Source organism: Prinia subflava, chromosome Z, assembly GCF_021018805.1.
Source record: "Prinia subflava isolate CZ2003 ecotype Zambia chromosome Z, Cam_Psub_1.2, whole genome shotgun sequence".
Lineage (NCBI taxonomy): Eukaryota > Metazoa > Chordata > Aves > Passeriformes > Cisticolidae > Prinia > Prinia subflava.
In genome coordinates, this window is record NC_086283.1 from 85,419,362 (window position 1) to 85,443,039 (window position 23,678).

Below are 23,678 nucleotides of genomic sequence, written 5' to 3' on the forward strand. Positions count from 1 at the left end.
ATATTCTACTTATATCTAATATCAATATTTCTAAGAATTGAGCTTGGTTTGTTTACATCTCTTAACCTGTGTTATCATTCTGTATGTGTTGCATGCACTGGTTAATTTTTAAGCAAGAAAATCCTTTGATTCTGCTCTTGCCTGGTGTGTTGTGAAAATAGGTTATCAAATGAATCAGGACCTCTTCATTAAGAGCCTCTTCACTGAAGAAAAGGCTATAATATAGTCTCAGTCTTTCTCAGATACTAGAAGAATTTTCATAGACACAATTTTAGTACCCAAACTTCTATGCAAAAGTTTGAATAAAGTGTTGATATACAGCTGTTGTAGATCATCATTTGGTATTTTAGCTTAGTGTCAAAAACATTTGTTTTGAATTCACACTTTATTTCTCCAAGCATTTTAAAAATCTTCAAACTCCTGCTAGTTTTTGCATTATTTCATTAAGCATAAAAGCAGCTGGAATCCAGATGCAAAAAAATCAGGAGAACTACTATGGATTTTTATTGCAGTTACTTTTTCTCTGTTGCTTTTTTACTTCCCATAATTTTTTCTTCACCATGTAAGTTTTATGGAGAACTAAATACTTGTGTAGTCTAAAAGCCTCGTGCATCTGTAGTAATTGTTACAAAACCAGCATGTATCCTATGCAAATGAATGCAGATTAACACTAAACCATTTTCTGTTTCATCTGCTGCAGTTGTTGAAGTCAGAAGAGGATGCTTCGTATAAACCTGTGAAGAAAGCCTGCACTCAACTTGTTGACAATTTGGTTGAGCACATTCTTAAATATGAAGAATCTTTATCAGGTACTACTATTTAAAACTCTGCTAAAACACTTTGAATTTTTTATGATACTGTAACAGTTGTTGAAATCACTTCATTACAAAAAGATATTGTTCTGGAATTCCTCTTAAAAGCTGATGGTAATAAATCATTGTTCTTAAGTGATGATATTTTAATCGCTGTAATAATAGAACTTCTCTAGTCTTCGCTAGCTAACTGCAATAGTAGAACTACTTTTAAAATAATTGGTTCAAACTTTCAGATCACTAAAATCAAAACTAACATGGCAAATTTTAGTATTAGTGGCAAATTTTGCGTTAGTGTGTTCTACTTTTGTAGTGGGAATCATTGTCTGGACTAGTCTAACATTTATAGTAAGGAGTTTAAAAACTAGAGATGTCTTTGATGCATCTTTGCTTCTTTTTTCAAGTCTTTTGTTGTCACTTATAGATGGTAGCACATTATGTTCCCATTTCTAATAAGAATATTCTGTTTTGATCTTTAAAGAGATGCAATGAAAGAGATACTCAAACAGTCTTTAGGCCATATGTTTTTCATTGCTTAAACAGTACTTAGTCTTACTATCATTTTTGTATTTTCCAATCTTTTGCAGATTCTGACAATAAAGGTGTGAATTCTGGTCGCTTGGTTGCTTGCATAACCACTTTGTTCTTATTCAGCAAAATAAGGCCCCAGCTAATGGTCAAACATGCCATGACCATGCAGCCATACTTGACCACTAAATGTAGTGTAAGTAGAGAAAATCAGTCTTTTCCCTAGATAATTGAGCATGAAAATAAACATCTGTCTTGTATACTTGATGAAATTTAAGGTAGGAAAAGAAAATTTAAAATTGTGGAGATTTTCATGAGAATCATAGCTTTGGAATTTACTAGATGCTTTTGATGATCCCTTTAGCTTTTAAGATGTTCTTCCTCACGTTCTACCTCCATATTTTGCAGCCAAATGAAACTAAAACCTTTACTGTCTCTTTCTCAGTTTTTCTCCCTTCAGGAAATAGTTTCTTAGAATTATTTTCGTTAACAGTCACAGTCTTAAAAGTAGTTAATGTTTAACATATGAATTTTATGACTAAGGATAAGGTTCCATAAGATAGAATCTAACTCTAGTGCTCTTGTATTCCCCTCTAAGACATTGTAGAGAGCTCTAATACTGAAACCTTCCCCCACTCAGGTCTCTGAATCCTTGCAGTGGTTTCTGCCATTTTGATCTGGCATTCTGATTGATTAGGGGCAGGATCATGCACCCGTTGCTCAAAGACGATGAGCATGAGGGTGGGAGCAATGCCTTTCAATAGCTGAGCAGCCCAGGGCAGGCTTAAGATTAGATTGTAGATACAGCCTGGCATTTCCCAGGCATTTTCCATGCTGTCTAGGCACATTTACAACAGGCTCTTAGATCTGCTTCTGAAAAAAATGGTATAGAAAAGACTTACCTAAATATTTACTTGCTGCAGCTCATTTCATGGGTTGCAAATGATTTGTTTTGTATTTACACAAAAATAAACGTGAAAAAAATCTCATGGTTGATATAAATCAGAATTACCACTGACAGCTTGAACATGTTGAATAACTTGATATTAGCATTCAGGATTTATACCATCCTGATGAGCAAGCTGGATTTGTCAAAAGTTCATTTCTAGCAGCGCTCTAACTTCCTTAACAGATTTTTTTCCATGGATTCCACATTTAAAATACACATACAGTCATGATAATGCAAACCAGTAGTAATTTTAATTGTAATTTCTACATTTGTGCACATTATTACTTTTTTTTTAAGATGCATTAAGTCATAGCACAATTTCATTTTGTTGCTGATACCTGGTTTTCAGGTTTGTGTCTTCTCTACTGTGCGTATCTCAGGAAGAGTTCCTAGATTTCTTGTAAGACTCCAGAAAATTATCAGACCCAAAGGTATTCAGGTCTGACAGTCTTGATAAGAGGTATAATTCTGCTCATCCAGACTTTTTTTCCCCAGAATTCCTGTAGTAAACTACAGATTTAGAAATCTACAGAACTAGATTTTGTAATAATATGTAATTTAATAGCAGATGTAAAATAAATAAATTTTTTTAGATGTTTACCAAATATCTTAATTAAATTGGAGTATTTAACTGTCAGTGCATATTAATAGTATTTGACTTACCCATGGCCAGAAGTGTTGAACACTATAAATGCTGTTGTTTCAGACCCAGAATGATTTCATGGTGATCTGCAATGTTGCAAAAATCTTAGAGCTTGTAGTGCCGCTAATGGAGCACCCAAGTGAGACCTTTCTTGCCACTATTGAGGAAGACCTCATGAAACTCATCATCAAATATGGCATGACAGTAAGTTTTTAATTGCTACTATTCTGTTGATTCCATTTCACATGACTTTGGTTTAAATACAGTCTTGTCTCCATTAGGAAGATAACTTTTGAGTCGTGAAAAATTGATGTACTTAGTTTGCCAGGGTTTCCACGTGGTTTTTCTGTATTTTAATGAGTTTGGGTAGGTTTTCAGAGCACTCTAGGGAGGGACATTACATTTTATTTGTTAGACGGTGAATTTTAGTTCAGCATAGCTTTTTTCTGCATAACTTCACAAGAATCTCAATTTAAACTTCTAAGTAGGTAATTTATTTGTTCTTTCTTGCTCCTAGGTTGTTCAGCACTGTGTTAGCTGTCTTGGGGCTGTTGTGAACAAGGTCACCCAGAATTATAAATTTGTGTGGGCCTGTTTTAATAGATACTACGGTAAGCAAAATCATAACATATAAATGTTACTTCTCAGTTTTGAGTACAAGTCTCATCTGAGGGATACACCACCAATAAAAACTGTGATAAAAACTTTTATTTCACTGTAGGTGCACTTTCTAAATTAAAAAATCAACACCAAGAAGACCCCAACAGTACAATACTTACTGCCAACAAACCAGCACTCCTTAGATCACTTTTTACTGTTGGAGCACTGTGTCGGCATTTTGATTTTGATCAGGAAGATTTTAAGGGCAACAGTAAGGTAAAATAACTTTAATTTATTCTCCATGTCTTAGGTATAATAAATGTTACATTTTAATTTGAACGTACATAATTCCTAGTCCCCCCCAAAGTATATATTTTTCTGTAATGCGTATGGTATAGTTTTCTGGTCTTTAAATACATGACTTTGCAAGGGCTGTGCAGTAAAGTTGTATATCTCCTTTCCTTTTATATATATATATGCTTTCTATAAGAGATTAAAAACATGTTTCATCTTCAAATAGCTATTATTTTTGTTTTAATTTGCCCAGGTTAACATTAAGGATAAAGTACTTGAACTGCTGATGTATTTCACAAAGCATTCAGATGAAGAAGTACAGACAAAAGCCATTATTGGTCTTGGTAAGAAATATCAATAGTTTTTTATTTTTCTGCTCTAGTAAAAATCCAAGTGTTATCAGTTGAAATTCATATATTTGTGTAGTCAGAGAAAAGTTTGCTTAAAATCAAAATTTTCTGCATATTTTGTTTAAGAACTAGTCACAGCAAAGCTGTCAAAGGGTTGCTAGTTGCATTTGGTCTGCAGCAGCCTGGGTGCTTTTGACAGTGAATGCCTTTTGGTGTGTGACCAAGTTGTAGAGGGCAGCAAATTTCCAAGGTAATGAAGATGCTATTTTTTTACTCTACATGCAAGTATGTTGTAACTCCAAACCTTGTTTTTCAGTACACAAGATAAAAAAGAACGGAAAAAATTGGAACACTTTAGGGGTATAGGATGTGACGTTTTGCAGGAGTCAAGGGAACTGCTGTTTATAGTAGCTGGATGGCCTTTGTGAGATTAGTATGGCATTTCAGCGACTTGCAGTAGAAAATGAACTGCCACTGAGGCACAAAAATCATACATCTGAGAAAACCTTGTTTGGGCAGCTAGGTCTTGTTGTCTGGAAGAGTTCAGTTCATGGTTTTTGCTTGGTCTAAAATAAATTGTCTCCAAGGCATGAGAGTCTCCATTGTATGATTTAACTGTGGACAAGAATTTGCCTCTTTATGTTGCTGTTTAGGTGACTTTTCAGAGATCCTACTCTAATACATGCTAGGGAAGGCTCTGAGGATAAGGATCAAGACTGAATCTTTATTACATATTCTATGAGAGACCGTTTCAAGAGATTTGAGCAGGATTAATGGCATTGGAGTTGCCTCTGTTGCAGGAGCAATGCTATGGTTCTCTGGACTACTTGCAGTTTTTCTAGGCATTGTGTCAATGTACACAACACTCACATATAGTCCAGTCCAGTTTAATTGCACTCTGCAGAATATCATATGTGGGGTAGGGTCTGTATTCCTAACTACAGACATGATCACTCTGCTCGTGGATATGGAGTATGTCACTTTTGCCAAAAATGTTTCTAGATTATAGACTGAACTATGATCTGTTTTGTCAGTAGTCATTCTCCAGATTTTTTTTTCTGCCTGTAAGTGTATCAATCTTTATTTTAATTAAACCTCACTGTTTTTAGTGATATGTTGATTTCATCAAAGTACTGATTCTGAAGGTAGCTGTTGGATGTATAGTGATGTGGTAGACAGTACAAATTTCCACCTCAGGCTGGTTACTGAGCAAAGCTGTCAAACGCATTTAATGTTTGCCAGCAGCAGTACAGTGAAAAGGACTAGCAAGCTAACTCAACACTTATGTATAGTGAAAAGGGTCATGTGAAGAATGTACTTTCCTATCAGCCTGTCACTTTAGTAGGGGCACCCAACAGTTTTAGCCTTTGCCTCAGGATGTGCCACTGCTATTAAAGGACTAAATTTAATCCTAAGGTTAATAATTATGGTTATGCTTCTCTTCCAGATGTGTACTTGCAAAACAAGTTGAGGATATAAACTTGTTAGTAATATTAGCTAAACTTTTAAGTACTTTACAGTTAATGTTTTACTCAACCAAGTTCAGTGCTTACGCTAAAGATTCTTAACAGAGTGAAAACAAAAGTGTGAAGAGAAATGGTTTAATGGTGTCTCTGAGATGTGAATTCAGTCCTTAAAAAAACATACAGCAGGTGCCTTTTCTTCATCTCCTATGACAGCCTGTTATGGCAAGTAAGATTTCTTCCCCAGTTAACTGAGGATGGAAAAGTAAGAATTTCTCTGGGAATACTGGCTGTTTAGTTTTCTTAAAGTGAAGATAAAGTTTTATGAGTCCTTTCAGATATGTCCATATGCTTTTCATTTTTAAAATTAACCATAAGAAAGGTGTTGGACTTTGCACAGAGATGGTCAAGTTACAGACATCAATATATACTTGATATATTAATATACAATATACACTAGACTGCACAATCATAACCACATACTCCAAAGATCACCATTATTTCTTTTCTTCTCTTTTCTCTTTCTCTCACCTGCTTCTCTGCTTCTTGTTTTGAGACTGAAATGAGATCTGAAACACACTGAGGGCTTGCCTTGGACTTAGCCTTTACCTAAACTGCCTCTTTGTGTGTATGGAACCTGTTTTAAAAACTTGGCTCAATCTTCCCTGTTACAGCTATTTTTATATATTGCTCTTGCATAATTTTATTTGCTTTCAATTTTCTCCATTTTTCTTTTATATTCCTTTTTTTTCTGTGTGCCCATTTAAAATCTGAGATTTTTGTCATCATAGAAAATGCATTTAATGTCTGCTTTTCCTAAAGAGTCTTAAAAACAAGGAAGCGGTTAAATGTAAATTAAGTTAGGATGTTATGTTCCCGTTACTGTTTTTTTAAGACTTTGTCAGCAGCACTTCTAAATCAACATACATTATTCATAAAGGTATATACTCCCAGTAATTTAGAAGAGTCTTTATTCAATACAGACTTAAGAACAGCCAGTTCATTGGCAAGGGTAAGACTACAGCTAAGAACTGTTCTGTAGTGTGTGTCTTCCAAACAATATAGTCCTGGGAACACTTCAGATGATCTTCGAGAGAAGACTACAGTAGGTATAGGAATAATATAGGAAGCAATTTTACTGTGTTCCCTGGTGACTGTTTTTGCTATTATGATGTTAAAGACTCATGGTATTTATCAATCTTTCCACATTTTCTCTGCTTCTGTATAAGTCATATACAAGTTGCAGCAAAATGTTTGTCTCTAGATGTATTAGAATGTCATTATTAAAAAAATAACAGATAATTTTTCGTAATATTCCTTTCTTGTTCTTATGATAGCTCCTAATCACTGAGATGTAGGCAGACCTGTTCCAGACCTGTATAACTTTCAGTGCAGCTGCGTCAACACTCCATTTTGTCCATCAAACAGAGTCATGGTTAATAGAACTGTCATGGCTATCAGAAGTCCTTGTAAGCATCAGATGGTGCCCATATGGAAACACGATACTGTTTGGACTAGAAGAACTATGCTGCTGGGAGGAGATAAATTTCATACCTTTCTTCTGAAGAACTTAAAAAGCAGAAATACTTCTGCTTTTTAATTTCTAGATTAGAGTAATGAGAACCATTTCCTCTTTTCTCCATTCTTAGGATTTGCATTTATACAGCACCCAAGTTTAATGTTCGAACAAGAAGTGAAGACTCTGTACAACAGCATTCTTTCAGATAAGAACTGTTCAGTAAACTTAAAAATCCAGGTGTTAAAAAACCTCCAGACGTACTTGCAGGAGGAGGACACACGTATGCAGCAGGCAGACAGAGACTGTAAGTGCTGAGTTTTTCTGTGCTCATGAGCCTTGCAAAACCTGACTTTATCACATAGAGTTACTATATATCTGCAATGAATCACTTAAAATTGTAAAAAAATCAGTAGTATTGTACCCAAAGTATTTTAGAGTGACTGAAAAAAGGTATATGCATAGATATATTATTTACTTCCAAGATGTATAAATACCAGAAGCAATCCAGAATTCATAATTGTTGTAATTGGGGTAATATTTTTTATTAAAAAAACCCTCTAAATTTAATTTGCAGATAAATATAATAAGTGCAACATTTTTAAAAATACTTTATTAAGGAATTAAGACTTGAATTAAAATGTTGTCTATTTTTTTGGTATGTATTTATACATTAGACTGTTATGTGTTTCATGAGATCATAAACCCATTCTAAGACAGCTGAAATGTGTATTTATTGTGAAACTTAAAAATCGGCGTATATCAAGTGATGGCAAAATACATGGTTATACTATGATGAATACACTATTGCTTTTGTCCTTTCTACAGGGAAAAAAGTAGCAAAACAGGAAGACCTGAAAGAAATGGGTGATATTTCCTCAGGGATGAGTAGTTCCATCATGCAGCTATATCTCAAACAGGTCCTTGAGGCTTTCTTTCATAACCAGTCCAGTGTACGCCACTTTGCTCTAAATGTCATTGCACTGACATTAAACCAAGGTCTCATCCATCCTGTTCAGGTATGATAGGCTTTTGTGGTGGGAATTTGTTTTATTCATGTTTTTAGGGGCTTTCACACTTGCTACATGAATTTCCAGGTCTTCTCTTCTACTTATGTTACAGTAGTTTCTTACTGTAGCAAGAGACCTTTACAGAAGGCATAATTTGAAATCTGCTTTATGCTGTTAGCCCACAAGATTCCAAATACTTATCTGTTGTTGGATTAAGATGTAAAAGCCCAGGCAGTACCTAAAGAGCATGTAAATAGGTACATTGGAGCATATTTCTGTTACAACTTTGAGGTATATGCCAAAATATGTTTTCTTTATTTAATTCTTTATCCTATGTCACCTTGCTTCCACCTCAATCCCCATATTGTCCAAATGCAATGGAATTCCACAGTCAGTGTCAGAACTTCAATCATCATCCCCATCATTCTTTGCTTACATTATGTTTTGTAATTAATTTTTGATGCTGCAATCATTTCACATGTTCAGTCGTAAGTGGGTTTTTGGGGGTTTTTTAAATGCAATTTTCTGTATTTTAAATTGACTTTAGAGTTTGAGAAAAAAGATAAATACTACCTGAAACCTCACAACTTTGTTAGAATGCTGGTGTCTCGTAGTGTCTTTTTCTGTTTACTTGGAAAAAGGGTAGTAAGTTGCATAGACCTTCCTATTCTAATTTCTGCAGTAGAAACAAAGAAAAAGACTGAGAAAGAGAAGGTACAATGCCTCTGAATAACCATTTGATTTGTTTTTCAAGTGTGTGCCGTACTTAATTGCTATGGGCACAGATCCAGAGCCCTCTATGCGAAATAAAGCTGACCAGCAGTTGGTGGAAATAGACAAAAAATATGCTGGGTTCATTCACGTAAGTAATTCTAATTTAACATTTTAAAAAATACTGTTATGTGCTTTACTGGTTTAGCTCTTGAATATGTTTCAGCTTCAGAAAAGGAGTATAAAGTAAAAAAAAAAAAAAAAAAAAAATTACTGTAAACAGTTGTAAAGATAACAGTTTCCCCTGTTTGGAGATTTATGTTCTGAGAAACAGAAAGGATAATATAATTTAAAGTGTCTCTTCTAATCCAAAATTTCCTTTAATTTGTGATTCACAGTAATATTTTCCCCACTAAATAGTATTTAAGAGCTTTTATTTGATAAGAGGTAGGGACAAGTGACAAGGACATAATATTTAGCAGTATCAGTGGAGTAGAAAAGAAAACACCATGTAACGGTCAACAGAAGTCCTTAGAGTGTATATATTGGAGTGTGCAAAGCACCAAGGCTTTATAAATTGTAATCTAAGTGGAAGCATAGGAAGCTGTTTACATCCAATGAATCTTGCTGAAAGGAAAAACTAAGGGCTATGTGAGTTTGTGGTGTTTAGGTGTAGTGCCAGTTCTGCTTAAGATCTGAAATTAAGCTGCAGCATTCTCCTTATTTTGGAAGATCCCAGTCTAGGTTCAGTGTGTGTACTATGTTCATGTAAGATTTCTCACATGTCCCTCCTTGTATTCCAGTCCGTTTGGAGCATTGCACTGTTGATGGCATCCAAACAGATAACTCATCCTTTAAGTGAAGACTAGCAGTTGGAATTTGCTGTGTTAGGGATTTAAAACAGGGTATAGACACATAGACAACTTTGCTAAACACCATCAGAGGTGCTATGAGGACACTTGGCTATGCAGCCTAACTAAAGATTCAGTTTGTTCCAAAACTAGAACAAGACCATTAAAGTGAGTAAAATCGACTGGAAAGTATTGGATGTATGAAAAAACCCCAAAACCAACACACTGATTTTCTTTGTTAGTCCTATTTCACTCATGTGGATTCAGTTGGTTTCACTATTGGTTTCACTACAGGGGATACCAAGCATACACATGTGGAAAAATAGTAAAATATTCTGTTCATGTATGAAAACATTTTAATGTTCTTGAAAATAGTTTAAAGTTAAATACTTGGCTGTAGTGGGTAAACAGATTAGGTGTATGTTCCTAGCAGAATTTACATTCAAAGCAGTTCACAAGACATCTCTGCCACAATTTGTGTTTGACAGCTGAAATCTGTTTGCCACCACAAAAGGTAGTATTGCCTCAGTGTGTGTTTTAAATTTAAATGTCAGATGAGTATCCCTTTAAAAGGCATCAGTTGTAATGCTTTGGAAGCAATGTTTTGAATAAAAATAAATATATTTCCATTTCAGATGAAAGCAGTGGCTGGTATGAAGATGTCGTACCAAGTACAACAGGCAATTAACACCTGCCCAAAAGATCCTGTGAGAGGTTTTAGACACGATGAATCATCCAGTGCACTGTGTTCACACCTCTACTCCATGATTCGAGGGAATCGTCAACACAGACGAGCCTTCCTAATTTCTTTACTCAATCTCTTTGATGATACTGCAGTAAGCACCTCATTTCCTTCACTTAAAAAGAAGCTAAAATGCAGCATTACAAGCTTAAGTTCTCCTTTTATGATGTATTTTTATGACATAGTTATTGATAGCCTTGTCCCCAATGTAGTTTTTTTGCTTTCTAATGTAAGGTGTATAATAATATTTTAGTGTGTTCTAATATTTAGCTGTGTAATAGAGTGCATGTTGCATTACTCCGTACCTTTTTATACTGATCAGAAATAGTATATCTTCAGGAATGACTAAATTTTGCATGTATAGATGTTTATAGTGGGTTTGGGGGCTATATAGATTAAAAATAGTGATCATGATTTTTGCTCTAGACTGTTAGGAACACTGCAGAAGTATATGAATCCAGGATATTTCTACATGTATTTATGTGTAATTTTTTCTTTAACTTCCAGAAAACAGAGGTCAATATGCTTTTGTACATTGCAGACAATCTAGCCTGTTTTCCTTACCAAACACAGGAAGAGCCACTGTTTATAATGCATCATATAGACATTACACTATCAGTTTCTGGTAGCAACCTACTACAGTCATTTAAAGAGGTACGTGTGTTTATATTTTAGTATATTTATAATGGTGGAAACATAAGCTTCTCTATAATGTGGTCAATTTTTCAGTGAATGCAGTACCATTATTATTGTGTGAACCAGTGGTGTTACTTGGCATGTAAGCAATAGTCAAAAAACAAGCAACACTGTCTGTTCTGACCTGTATCTGGTAGACACTAGTCAAAAACTCTACTTGCAGTGCTGCTTATATTGTTAAAAAAGAATGATGAATTTTGAGATCAAATCTATATAATTTTCCAATATGGCTGAATAACATTTAATTGTATTCAGCTGAAAGCACAGGACCCCAGAATTATTGTGGAATACTGGTTTGTCATAGTTGTTTGTAAAATTTTAATAATAAAGTCCAGTTGGCAATTTATTTTCTTGTCAAGTAGCTGATGGCAGTTGCAGTTCTGTTGCCTGAGAGATTTAAAATACGTTATTTATTGTAAGAGAGGAGTGGGCACTATTTCTTAAGGCAGCACATAAGAACCTAAACCCATAACCTGTGGTCATGGAAACACACAAGCCTGTGAGTGAAGCCTCCGTTTCTTAAAGACTTCAGTGTCTTCCTTTCCTGAATGACTATTACAGTAGAAGGTGCAAATTGTCAGGAAGCAAAACAGTTTCTAGAATGTCCAGTTTGACTAATAAATACAGAGTTGATGCCTGAAAGTTCACTGCCTGAAAAGTACTGTGCTTCAAACTCTCACCGTACCAAAGCTGATTTTTAATCTGCTGGAAAGAGACAATACATTTTTCAGATTGAGAATCATTGTGTAGCATCCAGCACCAAAAGGATGAAATCCTGCTTAAGTCTGTCTTGAAAAAGTCTTACTCTGTGAAGTAATAATGCATATATGAAATTCCATACATCTACAAATAATCATAAAACGAATCATGGCTAGGATTGGAAGGGACCTTAAAGATCACCTTGTTCCAACCCTCTGTTATGGGCAGGGACACTTTCCACTAGCCCAGATGGCTCAGAGCCCTACTCAGTCTGGCCTTGAACACTGCCAGGCATAGGGCAGCTGATTATTATTAATCAATATTAATTCATGATTTATGTGATCACTTTGGTCAGCAGTGTAATTAGTATCATAGAATTTTAAGATACAAGGATTTAAAACCAGCTTAGACACCAAAGTACATGTGGAAATCTCCATGATACACAGAATTATATTCAGGTGAAAGAAAATCAGAATTTTCTTCTTGATTTATTGCGTTTGGCCTTCTACTGTATTTTGCTGTCACTGCTAATGAACTTAAGTAGTCTTCTAATGATAACATACCAGGGGAGTGCTTGTTGCTTTGGTTCCTTCTGTATGCACCTTATGCGAAAATCTGGGTTTTGTATAAATTTTTAAGTATCTTTTTGCCATAAATAATTTTAAGGCTATCAAGTTATAAATTAATAGCATTGTTCAGGGAATTCTCACTAATTTAAGCTAGTAATGATTTTGGACAGATTATTTTAGGAACATATATGATATTACTTGTTCTAATTTTGGAATGTGGATTAACTTCTCTGTCTTGCAGTCTATGGTGAAAGACAAAAAAAAGGAAAGAAAGCCTTCATCGGATGAGGAGACTGAGAGTGACAGTAACAGTGGGAGCGGGAGTGAAAGTGAGGAGGAAGCTTCCAAGCCTCGGAGGTTACGGAAACGAGTGGACTCTGATTCAGATTCTGATGAAGAAAATGATATAAATTCAGTGATGAAGTGTTTACCTGAAAATTCAGCTCCTTTAATTGAATTTGCTAATGTCTCCCAAGGCATATTATTACTTCTGATGCTGAAACAGCATCTAAAGAACCTCTGTGGATTCTCTGATAGGTAAGGCTATTTAGATAATAGGACACTTGTTATGCAGTGAGTTATTTAGAACTTTTTTCCATCTGTTTAAGTTGACTATAACTACTTGTTTAAGCAATACATTTGTGTAACAGAGGAAAAAACTATTAAGTTGAGCTTTGGCTTAAGAAACCCCAATTATTTAATTTCTTACTTACATCTATTGGATGTGGAATGATTCAAAGATAAATACTTACACTGGAGATTTTAAAAGCTTTTTGTTCGAATTACTCTGGACTTTCCTTAAAAGGTCTTCTCTTTTGTTTTCTTTAAACAGTAAAATTCAAAAATATTCTCCATCTGAATCTGCAAAAGTTTATGATAAAGCTATAAACAGGAAGACAGGAGTGCATTTCCATCCAAAACAAACTTTGGATTTTCTGCGGAGTGATATGGCTAATTCCAAGATCACAGAAGAAGTGAAGAGGAGTATAGTAAAACAGTACTTAGATGTAAGTAAAGTTGCTTTGCAAAAAGTCTGAAATCCTTTAACACAGTATAAACTTAAAAGTATATTTCAAAATCTTAAGTTTCTGATTATCTTATGGGATGTGTGGATCTTCCTTTCAAGATGTTTAGCAGGACTGTATTTCAAAGATTTCTAGTAAGTTTAAACTCAATGATAATTAATTTCAGCTAAAGGATATTCATATTTATGGAATATTTTCCAATTTCTGGTATCTGTTGTATATGGGAGAGGTTGTATACCTCTCCCATATTACGTGTTCACTTTATTCCCGATTCTCTCATCATGGGAACAGAGACTGAATGTGATTTATTAACTGTCCCTCGCCCCGCACCAATAACAGTTAGAGAAAACTTGCCATTTGGGAAACACAGGAAGAAAGCTTTTGTGTATCTACAAAGGAAAAATCAGGAAATTAAGTTTGTAGAACACAACATAAGCTGTTCAAGTTGTCTGCTGTTTGTTTCACCCTGTTTCTTTATGTTGCTACTTGTTTCTAACATAATGTTATGTGATGTACATGTCCATGTTTAAAGTTACAAAGTGAACTGATTTTTTTTTTTTAATAGTTCAAGCTCCTTATGGAACATTTGGATCCTGATGAAGAGGAAGAAGATGGAGAGGTGTCAGCTAGCACAAATGCTCGGAACAAAGCAATTACCTCGCTGCTTGGAGGAGGCAGCCCTAAAAACAATGCAGCTGAGACAGAGGACGATGAAAGTGATGGGGAGGATAGAGGAGGAGGCACTTCAGGGGTGAGGCGGAGGAGGAGTCAACGTATTTCGCAGCGTATTACGTAAAATGATTTTTATGTGCTTATAAATGTCAGTTTATTATATTAAATGTACACCAAGTAATGTAATCCACATGAAAAGAAAAGCATTTTGTAGATAGAGATTCTCTACTTAACCGTTTATACAACTTTTGTAGAAAGTTTAACAGAAAAGACAATAAAAAAAAAACCAAACTAGAAAATGAGATTTATCCCGTATAAAAAGTTATTAATTTTCCTTTGGAATGTACTGTGTGTTATCCTTTTTATTGTTGCCAAGTTTTTATGTAGCTTTATGATTCATGTGTATATATAATTTTATATATCAATAAGAGATAAAGACACGGGTACAAATTAAGAGTATGTGGTTTTACAAGGATATGTTAACCCCTTGGCGCTGGCGGTCGCGGTGCGTCTCATTGCCGGCAATGGAATGTGTGCCGGGGAATCCCAACTCCCGGCGTCAAGGGATTAAAAGCAATAAAAGCAATAATTTCACTAAAGTTCTTTTGTGTAACACTTGGTCTTTTTTCCCCCCAATGTTTTAGTCATTGAGAAGGTCAAAACGAAATTCAGACTCTACGGAGTTGGCAGCACAGATGAATGAAAGTGTTGATGTCATGGATGTCATCGCTATTTGCTGTCCAAAGTACAAAGACCGACCACAAATTGCAAGAGTAGTACAGAAAACCAGCAATGGCTTCAGTGTTCAGTGGATGGCAGGCTCCTACAGTGGCTCCTGGACTGAGGCTAAGCGCCGTGATGGCCGCAAACTGGTGCCTTGGGTAGACACTATTAAAGAGTCAGACATTATTTACAAAAAAATTGCTCTAACGAGTGCTAATAAGCTGACTAATAAAGTTGTGCAGACTTTACGATCGCTGTATGCCGCCAAGGATGGAACTTCCAGCTAATGATTTTGTACATGCAGCCAAATTTACAGGAATTGAAATAACAGAAAAACTTGAAATATCAACTTTCTGGCAAAAAAAATCAGTTAAATGAAGAGTAAGAATGGAACCTGGCTCGCGGGGAAAAAAGAAGGAAATGTTTGGTAAACATTTTTGTGGGAGCTTCCTTCGCTGTTGTGCAGCAGAAACTTCTCAGTTCATTTTTACTCCCACTGTATTATAGTTTAACAAAAAAATTGTTTATATCTTGAAAAAAAAAACCTTTCTGTTTAAAAAAAATAAACAAGTGAATGTTGGAAATTAGTCTGTTAATGTTCTTAATAAAGTGTTCTTGGAGTTTAACCTAGCAGCGGATGGCTTTCTTTAGCTTAGCCCAGTTTCCAGGAAAGCATTGTTTTTCCAGGCTGTAAAGTGGCAGAATCTCCTGGATATATAATTTATTCTGTTGAAGAAAAAAAAAAAGAAAAAAAAGCATGCAGTATCTATGACCTATCTGCAGGAGGAGTTTTTGTAAATGTAGATTTTGATGTATTAGGTCACCCTGAAATAATACAAGAAAAGGGATCCCCAGCAAATCTGGTGGAACGAATACTGCAATAAATTTTTTTACTTCTCTTTGTTACTTGTCTGTTTCCATTTGAATTTCTTATTGTAAAGATCTGTTTAAATCCATTTATATTATTTTGCAGTCTTTTATGTAAAATTTACTATATCAGTGGTTTTCAAAACAAGACATAAAATATTGTTTATACAGTTTGTATAGGCTGACTTCTGAATAATTGGTTATCTTTTTATTTTTATCCCTAAAAGGGTGTAAACACAAGTTAACTCCAGGGTTTTATTGTATCCTGCAATATTTAGTATTAACTATATGATTTAGCACTGTGCCAAACACATTTTCAAGAGTACATTTTGATATAAAAAGAAACTATAGTTTATTCCTTGTATGCTTCAATTTCTTTCTAATGCTGTCCTAGTGGTAATTTATGATAGTTCAAATCTGGGGAAAGCTGAGTGACTCTTCTGGTTGGGCGAACCGGCCATGTACGCATTTTGCTGGGTTAATACAGAGAGGCTTGTGTCAAGAGGAGCTAGCTACCAGGGTCTGAGGAGTGAATGGGTATGAGTCTGGGCAATTACACTACATTCCTTCACAAATGAATTTTCTAAAAAATGTTTGTATATTAGACTAATTTTTTTACTAATTGAAAATTGTTTTCACATTTTGTAAATTGAAAAATGTGTTATTGAAATCTTTCAGAAGCATTTGCCTCAACTGCCTTGCCACAATCTTTCATAAGCAGTTTGTCTTCCTAGAGAGCAAGAAAAGCAGCAGATTTGCAAACAGGAAAAAAATCTAAAAGCAGCTAAACTTTGTAGGAGTCTATTAAACCCTGCTGTCTTTTCAGAGGTATTTATTGAAAACAAGTGTTCCTCAACATAATTATTCTCCTATTATGTTTTTTTTCTTTTAAAAATTTAATATATGGTAGGGGGCTGTTTTTATGAAACTAACTTGCAGAATTCTAATACATTATTCAATTTGTGAGGAATAGTAACAGTATTCCAAAATATTTATATGTAAAAACCATAACAACATATTAAACATATTATTGGTAACTCCTTAGAATCCAGTTAGTAAGTTGTTGGGGAGTGCCTTTTTGCTGTTTCACCAGTGGAATTTTTCTGAACAGAAATGTTTTAGCCACCTCCTTGTTTGATAGTGTTCTCTTCACCTTACAGAAAGGTTCCTCTTGGGCTAAGATCGGTATTGTTAAAGGAGGGAGAAGCAGAAGAAGCAGGAGCCAGTCCTCTGCAGGTCTGGAAACTGAACATTTTTGTAGCAAACAATGAAAGACTATATTTCTCAGGGCCAAGTGCAGCTTTTATACTGGCAAACTCATACTTGGAGACCAGGGGGGTTATATGACATGTCAGATATTACTGATAAGCTGAGTTGAAAATACATCATCAGGAAACTCCCAAGTGATAAACCCAAGTATTTCATACAGTTGCAGTTTAAGATTAAGTTGGCTGTTAGTAATTTCTGATGCAATTATATTTAAGCATCTTATTTTTAATAGGTAATAAAAATATTTCCTTGTTAATTTCATGTGGCTTTTCCGATAGCAAAGATGGGGGAATTCAATTTGCTTTGTATTTATTGGAATAAAGTTATCAGGAAGAAGTTATAATTAAACAATATAAATCTGAAGCCTAAAGTTGTCTTAGTGGAGAGGATTTAGACCATTACTATATTGTATACCAGTGGCATACATGCTCCTTGATGAGATGTGACGGCTGTTATATAATTTACAGTTATAAAGTTGATTACAGATGGTTAAATAAATTGAATACGATTCTTACTAGCTAAGAGTTGAATTTTACCCTCCCGAAGTAAAGAGTAATACCTAGCAATACCTAGCATGGTTTTGGCAATCACAAGTACTGTAGTTGCCTGCTGTGAAAGGGAAAGGAGCAGTGTCCCATTTTGGGAAACAAAGCCCCGTTTGCTGAGTGTGTCTCAGGCGGATGGAGTCGAGTGCCCGCCCTCGACACCAGGGCCGGCAGTGCAAGCTCAACCTCGAGCAGCAGCCGCAGTCTGAACCACCATGGACCACATCAGTAGCAACAGCACACACCAAGATAAGGATTTTTCTACACGAGAAGGTGTTTGGTTTGGTTTGGGTTTTTTTGCTTAAGTGCTGCAGTGCAGTAATTGAGCCAGTGACACAATTTTACTCCTTTGTATTGACATAGCTTTGTAGTATTTTTTCACTGTATGGCTATAGATTTTTACATATATAACTATAAGATAACTGAATTTTTTATTCTTCCTGCTTTCTCCCTTTGAGTACAGGATCTGTACATGGAGCTTGTTGCAGTAGCTTACCTAACTAAGGGGTATAAGTGTTCAGAATTAATTCTAGCCATATTGTACTTTTTAAGAAAACACAGACACTTCCACAATCTAAATAAGAATGAAATTATTATTTTTAATCTTCCACTTCAGTACTGTAAAATTTCAGAATAATTCTTGAATATTTTCAAGATCACAATAGTTTTTGACAGAACTGTAATTATAAATATTTTTTTAAATTATTCAGTAACACCCTTTTGTATTTTTGAGGTTCTTTATTGCTTATATTAACAACTCTAATGTGTACAAAGTAGACATCAGAAATATTCAGCATAAGTATTTTAGTGAAGTGTGGCAGTTTTTAAAAAAGCTATTTAAATTTTTAAAATTTGAGTCAAACCTTAGCCTTTGTTTTGCTCTTGTGGTGTCACTAGTTAGAATATTGTTACTGTGAAATAATTAGGTTGTGCTAAACAGTAGCTCTAACATAAAATACCTTAAAAGGTAGCCCTAAAATAGCTCTTAAATATGTGTGTGGCTCATGTAAAAAAAAATAGTTTTTAATCAGGCCTGGCTCATCTGGTGCAGGTTAACAGCAGGACATTCTGCCAAAGGCATGTGTTAATGATATTCCAGGGAAACGAGCAGATGAGGTCAGCTGATCCTTTGCTGTGACTCCGAGCCCCAGGAAGATCTTAGTGTTGCTGAATTTGGACAAACACCTTTTCCATGCTTCCCTAGATCCCAACACTCTCATGCCCTACACACAGCAGGAGTGCAAACCACAATTCCTATATCCTAGTGTTCCTCCACTCACCAAAGAGCCACACCATGATCGTCTGAGCGTTTCCATATCCTTTAGAGAATTTGTCATCTTATCATTGAAGTTCTGAGTTGTAATGGGTGAGTTCTTAATGTAAGTAGCGAGTTTTTAGATCTCATGGTTCCTTGACTAAATATTAAAGTGTTATTGTTATATACAAATAAGTTCATAGTATTTTCATATTTCATTTCTTTAAAATAAATGTTTTTAAGAGTTCAGTTTGGACCGTTCCGAAGTGAAACTTGCAAGTTTTTAATCCTAGAATGTGCACACACTTCATTGATCCCTTTCTCAGTATACTCAAAGTGCTCAAATTATGCCTGGGCACCTGTAAATCATCCAGGGAATGCATTTTGGGATTATTCATGGAGACCTTTGCTGTGAACAGTCTGTGTTCACGCCATCAGACATAGCCTCATCATTTCCGATTGCTGCATTTTCCAGGGGCGGTGCAGCCGCATGCCCTGCTCGCAGCCTCGCAGACTGTGGGGTCAGACATCCCCCAGACACTCCCTGCCCTGCGGGTTCGGGGCGCGGCGGGGCCGGGGGGGGTTTGCCCTGCAAGGAGCCGGCTCAGGCCGCCCACACCAGCAGGGTGGCGGCCCAAGGGTGCGCGGTGCCCGTGGAACCACCCCAGGGGAGCGCTCCCTGCCCTGGAGCCGCAGCAGCGCTCACCGTGGCTGCCTGTCCCACCTGCAGCGCCCGGCGCTGAGTGACCCAGGTTACTCCTTATTCCAGCGGCTGCTTCTTTAAAGCGATCGGGCTGGGCTCCCAGGGAGTTTCCTCCGTCGCTGTTCTTTGTGCGGCTGCGTTGAAAGGCTCATATTTCTATTTTGAAATAAGATCCTCCTTTCTAAAATCTAGAAAGGTGCTTTATCTGATTTGACTCCCACTTTCCTGGGGACTGGTCGTTACCAGGGTGGTGCAGCTGTGCTTGCAGCGGAGCCTCGGCCTCGCAGCAGCTGCGGTCACCAGCCGAGCTGTGCTGGCTGGGTCACTGCTGGTGTGGCTGCTCCTCACTCCCCACGCTGTCCATCAGCTCACTTCCCTTCTCCCAAGAGGGATTCTGCATTTTTTTTATTTATCCTTTATTTGTATTTCTCTCCCCAGCTATAAAAGACTACAAAATTTGCTGGAAACATCCCCATTTTGTCACTGTGTGTAGTTCATTTTTGAGAAAACATACAGGGTGTCTGTGTGTTTTCTGCTTTTAATTTTGACTTCACAAGCACAGACTGAAGACATGGCTTTTTTGAGCAAGTGTTCTTTCAGTCTCTTATTTTGCATGTTTTTTTTCCTCTTGTTAGGATTCATGATTGTACAGAAATACTCCTTCACTGCACTTAAATTCCTGAAAGCCAGAAATACATGTGCAGAGATAAACATTTAATGGTTTCCCACTTAGACTAAATGTATTCAGTGAGCACAAACAAGGCATCATGATTCCTTGAGAAAATCTATCTGTTTCTTATTTATGAGAGGGTTTTTTTATTTTGAATAGTCACATGTGGAGGTGGATGTTCAGATTCAAGGTTAGCTTTGGACATCACCTGTGCAGTGAGTTCCTGCAGTTCCATCTCCACTGACAAACCTGCAGAACAAATTCATGTAATATCGAGTTCTGTGTGATTTGGATCACTCCTCATCAAGGCTTTTATTTGATGTAAAAGCACTGCTGTTGTTCCACTCAAGAGAGAGAGGATTCCTTTCCTTCCCTTCAAGTTGAAATCCACATGAAATAATTGGTGCAGAAGTTGTTATTAAGTCTATGCTCAGCCTCCAAGTCTTCCAGACAGCCATCTACAGGCTTCTATATCCTGAGGTTTTTTCCTTTGGACAACTGACCCCAGTTCCAGGATCCTCCATGGTTAGTGTAAGTTTTTCCTACCTTTGAGAAGGAAAGTCAAATAATTTTTCAGTCTTGGCTGGGAAATCCACTCTGGCCTCCACTTCTTTAATGTCATACCAGATTTTTGTAGGAGGGTGCACATAATTGGTCCTTACATGGCATATATTCCTCTCAGCAGGCCCTTTTCAAATTTAAATACTTTTTGAACTTTCCTTCCATCTATAAGTTGTGTCTTTCCATATCAGAAAAAGAAAGAAGTCCTTCCTTTATTTTAGTGTATTTGAAAAATTCCCAGGTGAGGCTTAGGGTAGTCTTTTGGTGCTCTACCTCCTGTGTGTTATCTCAAACTGGCAATATTATTTCAAAAGCAAGTTCTAGGATTATATTTATTGTTTGGGCAGTGGTGAAGTTTTGTTCCTTTCTGCTACAAATTTTTACAAATTGTAGTGCAGATTTATCTTGCGTACACATTCCAATGCCACACATCATTTGTTGAAGCCTATGTAGGATCCTTAAAATTCCAAAGCTGAAGACCCTCACTTCCATCCTCAGAAGGTGTGAGTGTGGGAGACAGGGAGCCTGAAAGAAAACTGTACTTGTCTTCCCTTGCATGTTCCTCTTGAAACCCAGCTATTTCTTCAGTGGCCAGAGGTTTTGAAGAAAAAACATAAATGCCAACCCTGTGTATCTTGATCTGTCTTTTCATATAATTTGACATCTTGTTAGTAATCTCTAAGTTTAAATATCTCAGCCACAGCTCTGGCTTAGAGACACTTCTGCCAGTGGTAAGTACCTTTGACTTCATTATCCCTGACTCCCTTAATAATCAAGATGTCATATTAAAGAACCAAAATAGCTGAAGTGATATGTTCTTACTTTTTTAGCTTTGTCTTTTTCATATTCTTATTTTAATTCTTGTACTTTTTTTGGTTTTTAAAGTTGGTGTTGGATGTTCTCTCCAGTATCTCTTCTTGGGGTTTGGTTAGTGGATTTTTTTCAAGTTTTGCTTTTGGTTTTACTTCTGCTTATTGTTGTTTTTTAAACTTCCTGAAATAAGCTATTTTTTACTTTGTAAAGCTTTCTGACAGAGAACACCACAGAAAACAAAGACCAAAACATACTAAAATGTAAAATGCATGATGTACAGAACACAGCCTCTATGCAGGATTTAATCCAAAGAAAATAATCATATGCCGTATCTGTGAAGCTTCCCTCTCTTTCGTTCAGATGAAGATGTCATGCTACTAGAGCACTAAAGGAAGTTCAGGTTCCTTTGGATGAGATTCCTATCACAGCCCCGGACTCCTAAACCCCGGCAAGCTCAGTGGATTGTGATAAGGTCCAAGAGAAGTGGGGTGGTGACAGAGGGCTGCGAAAGAACCACGCGGGGTCTAAAGGGTTGGCAGTTCCGACACACCTTCAACATCCGCAGGCAACCAGCACTATAAGACAGAGAACAAAGAAATGCGAGCCTTTTTAAAGAGGGGTGGTACAAACATCAGGAACCAGTCAGTAACTTTCAGGGGTGGGGTATGGGATCCCCCCATAGGGGGAGAACCAATCAGGGAAAACACGAAGGTGTGGTTTGAACATATTGCCAAATGGGCAACAGAGTTGGGGAGAACATTCCAGAACTGGGAGGTGGGTCTGGGATGATGGACATGGGGTGGGCGGGGGATGAGAGAACAGCTGGGTTTGACAGACGTGGGGGCTGAACCATGGATGGGGTTTGGGGGAATAAACCATTTTTCAGGGGATACCTGATTCCCAAGCAGCAGTGGCAGTGGCTGGTTGCCGCAGCGCCCAGCCCGGTAGCTCTCAGTGCAGCTGTCCACGGCAGCCTCGGCGATGCCCGGCGCCGTCCTGGCGGGGTCGGGCGCACCGGAGAAGGAGCGGCCGCGGTCCCGCTGCACCGCCAGCCCCAGGAGCATCCACCGAGGTGTCCCGCAGGGAACGGCGACAGAGGCGCCCTGCCGGCACTCCGAGCATCGGCTACAGAGCTGGCAGAGAGGCACTGACTCAAACACAGCTGGGAAACCTCTGGGTCACCCTGTACCTAGTGGGTAATAAGCACATGCAGATGAGCAAGTTCCAAACTCAAAAGAGAATCTGTACTCCTACACGTTTCTGTGTAAGGAACAAAACAGGCTTTTAATGCTTTAAGTGAGGTTTTTTACATAGTGACTGTGGTAAAAGACGCCAAGGAACTGCTGGGGTTAATGACCCCAGTGTAAGTTCATCACTTTTCCCCTCATCTTGCCATTAATTGGCAGATGCTGCACTGCTCACTGTTTGATTAACAAAATAACCTGGCATTTCAATATCATTGGGACAGGACAGGACAGGACAGGACAGGACAGGACAGGATAGGACAGGATAGGACAGGACAGGACAGGACAGGACAGGACAGGACAGGACAGGACAGGATAGGACAGGATAGGACAGGATAGGACAGGATAGGATAGGATAGGATAGGATAGGATAGGATAGGATAGGATAGGATAGGATAGGATAGGATAGGATAGGATAGGATAGGATAGGATAGGATAGGATAGGATAGGATAGGATAGGAGATGGAGAGGAGAGAAGAGGAGAGAAGAGGAGAGAAGAGTGCTATGGTTGGAAGGGATCTACAACAATCAGTTAATCCAAGTGCCACTTCCAAAGACCTTTTTGCTAATCCAAAGAACACTTTCAGGGCTGACTAAGAGTTAAAGCCTATTGCTAATGACACTGTCCAAATGCCTCTTAACACTGCCAGACTTGGGGCATCGACCACGTCCCAGGACGCCTGTTCTTCTATGTGACCACCCACAACCCTTGTGGTAAGGAAACGCTTCCTAGTATCCAGTCTGAACCTCCCCTGCTTCAGCTGGGAGCCATTCCCAAGCATCCTGCCCCTGGATGCCTGGAGAAGAGCTCAGCACCTCCCTGTGCCCTTCCCTTCCTCATGAAGCTGCAGAGAGCAGTGAGGTCACCCCTCAGCCTCCTTTTCTCCAAAGTGGACTT

General features: G+C 37.3%; 1 protein-coding gene across 7 annotated transcripts in view; it reads left to right on the forward strand.

Moving 5' to 3' along the window:
- Positions 1-15,755, forward strand: part of NIPBL (NIPBL cohesin loading factor) — a 147,637-nt gene extending 131,882 nt beyond the window's left edge. For 6 of the 7 annotated variants that reach the window (XM_063423963.1, XM_063423962.1, XM_063423961.1 and 3 more), the window contains 15 exons: positions 701-809; positions 1,400-1,536; positions 2,996-3,136; positions 3,450-3,543; positions 3,654-3,808; positions 4,080-4,170; positions 7,289-7,462; positions 7,984-8,174; positions 8,920-9,027; positions 10,363-10,563; positions 10,977-11,123; positions 12,675-12,970; positions 13,266-13,440; positions 14,024-14,209; positions 14,775-15,755. In XM_063423963.1, the coding sequence (XP_063280033.1) occupies positions 701-809; positions 1,400-1,536; positions 2,996-3,136; positions 3,450-3,543; positions 3,654-3,808; positions 4,080-4,170; positions 7,289-7,462; positions 7,984-8,174; positions 8,920-9,027; positions 10,363-10,563; positions 10,977-11,123; positions 12,675-12,970; positions 13,266-13,440; positions 14,024-14,209; positions 14,775-15,140 (2,571 nt within the window). In that variant the 3' untranslated portion in view covers positions 15,141-15,755. Of the gene's footprint in view, positions 1-700; positions 810-1,399; positions 1,537-2,995; positions 3,137-3,449; positions 3,544-3,653; positions 3,809-4,079; positions 4,171-7,288; positions 7,463-7,983; positions 8,175-8,919; positions 9,028-10,362; positions 10,564-10,976; positions 11,124-12,674; positions 12,971-13,265; positions 13,441-14,023; positions 14,251-14,774 lie in introns of all 7 variants that reach the window. The other variant, XM_063423964.1, reaches the window with a different exon arrangement.
- Positions 15,756-23,678: the final 7,923 nt, after the last annotated feature.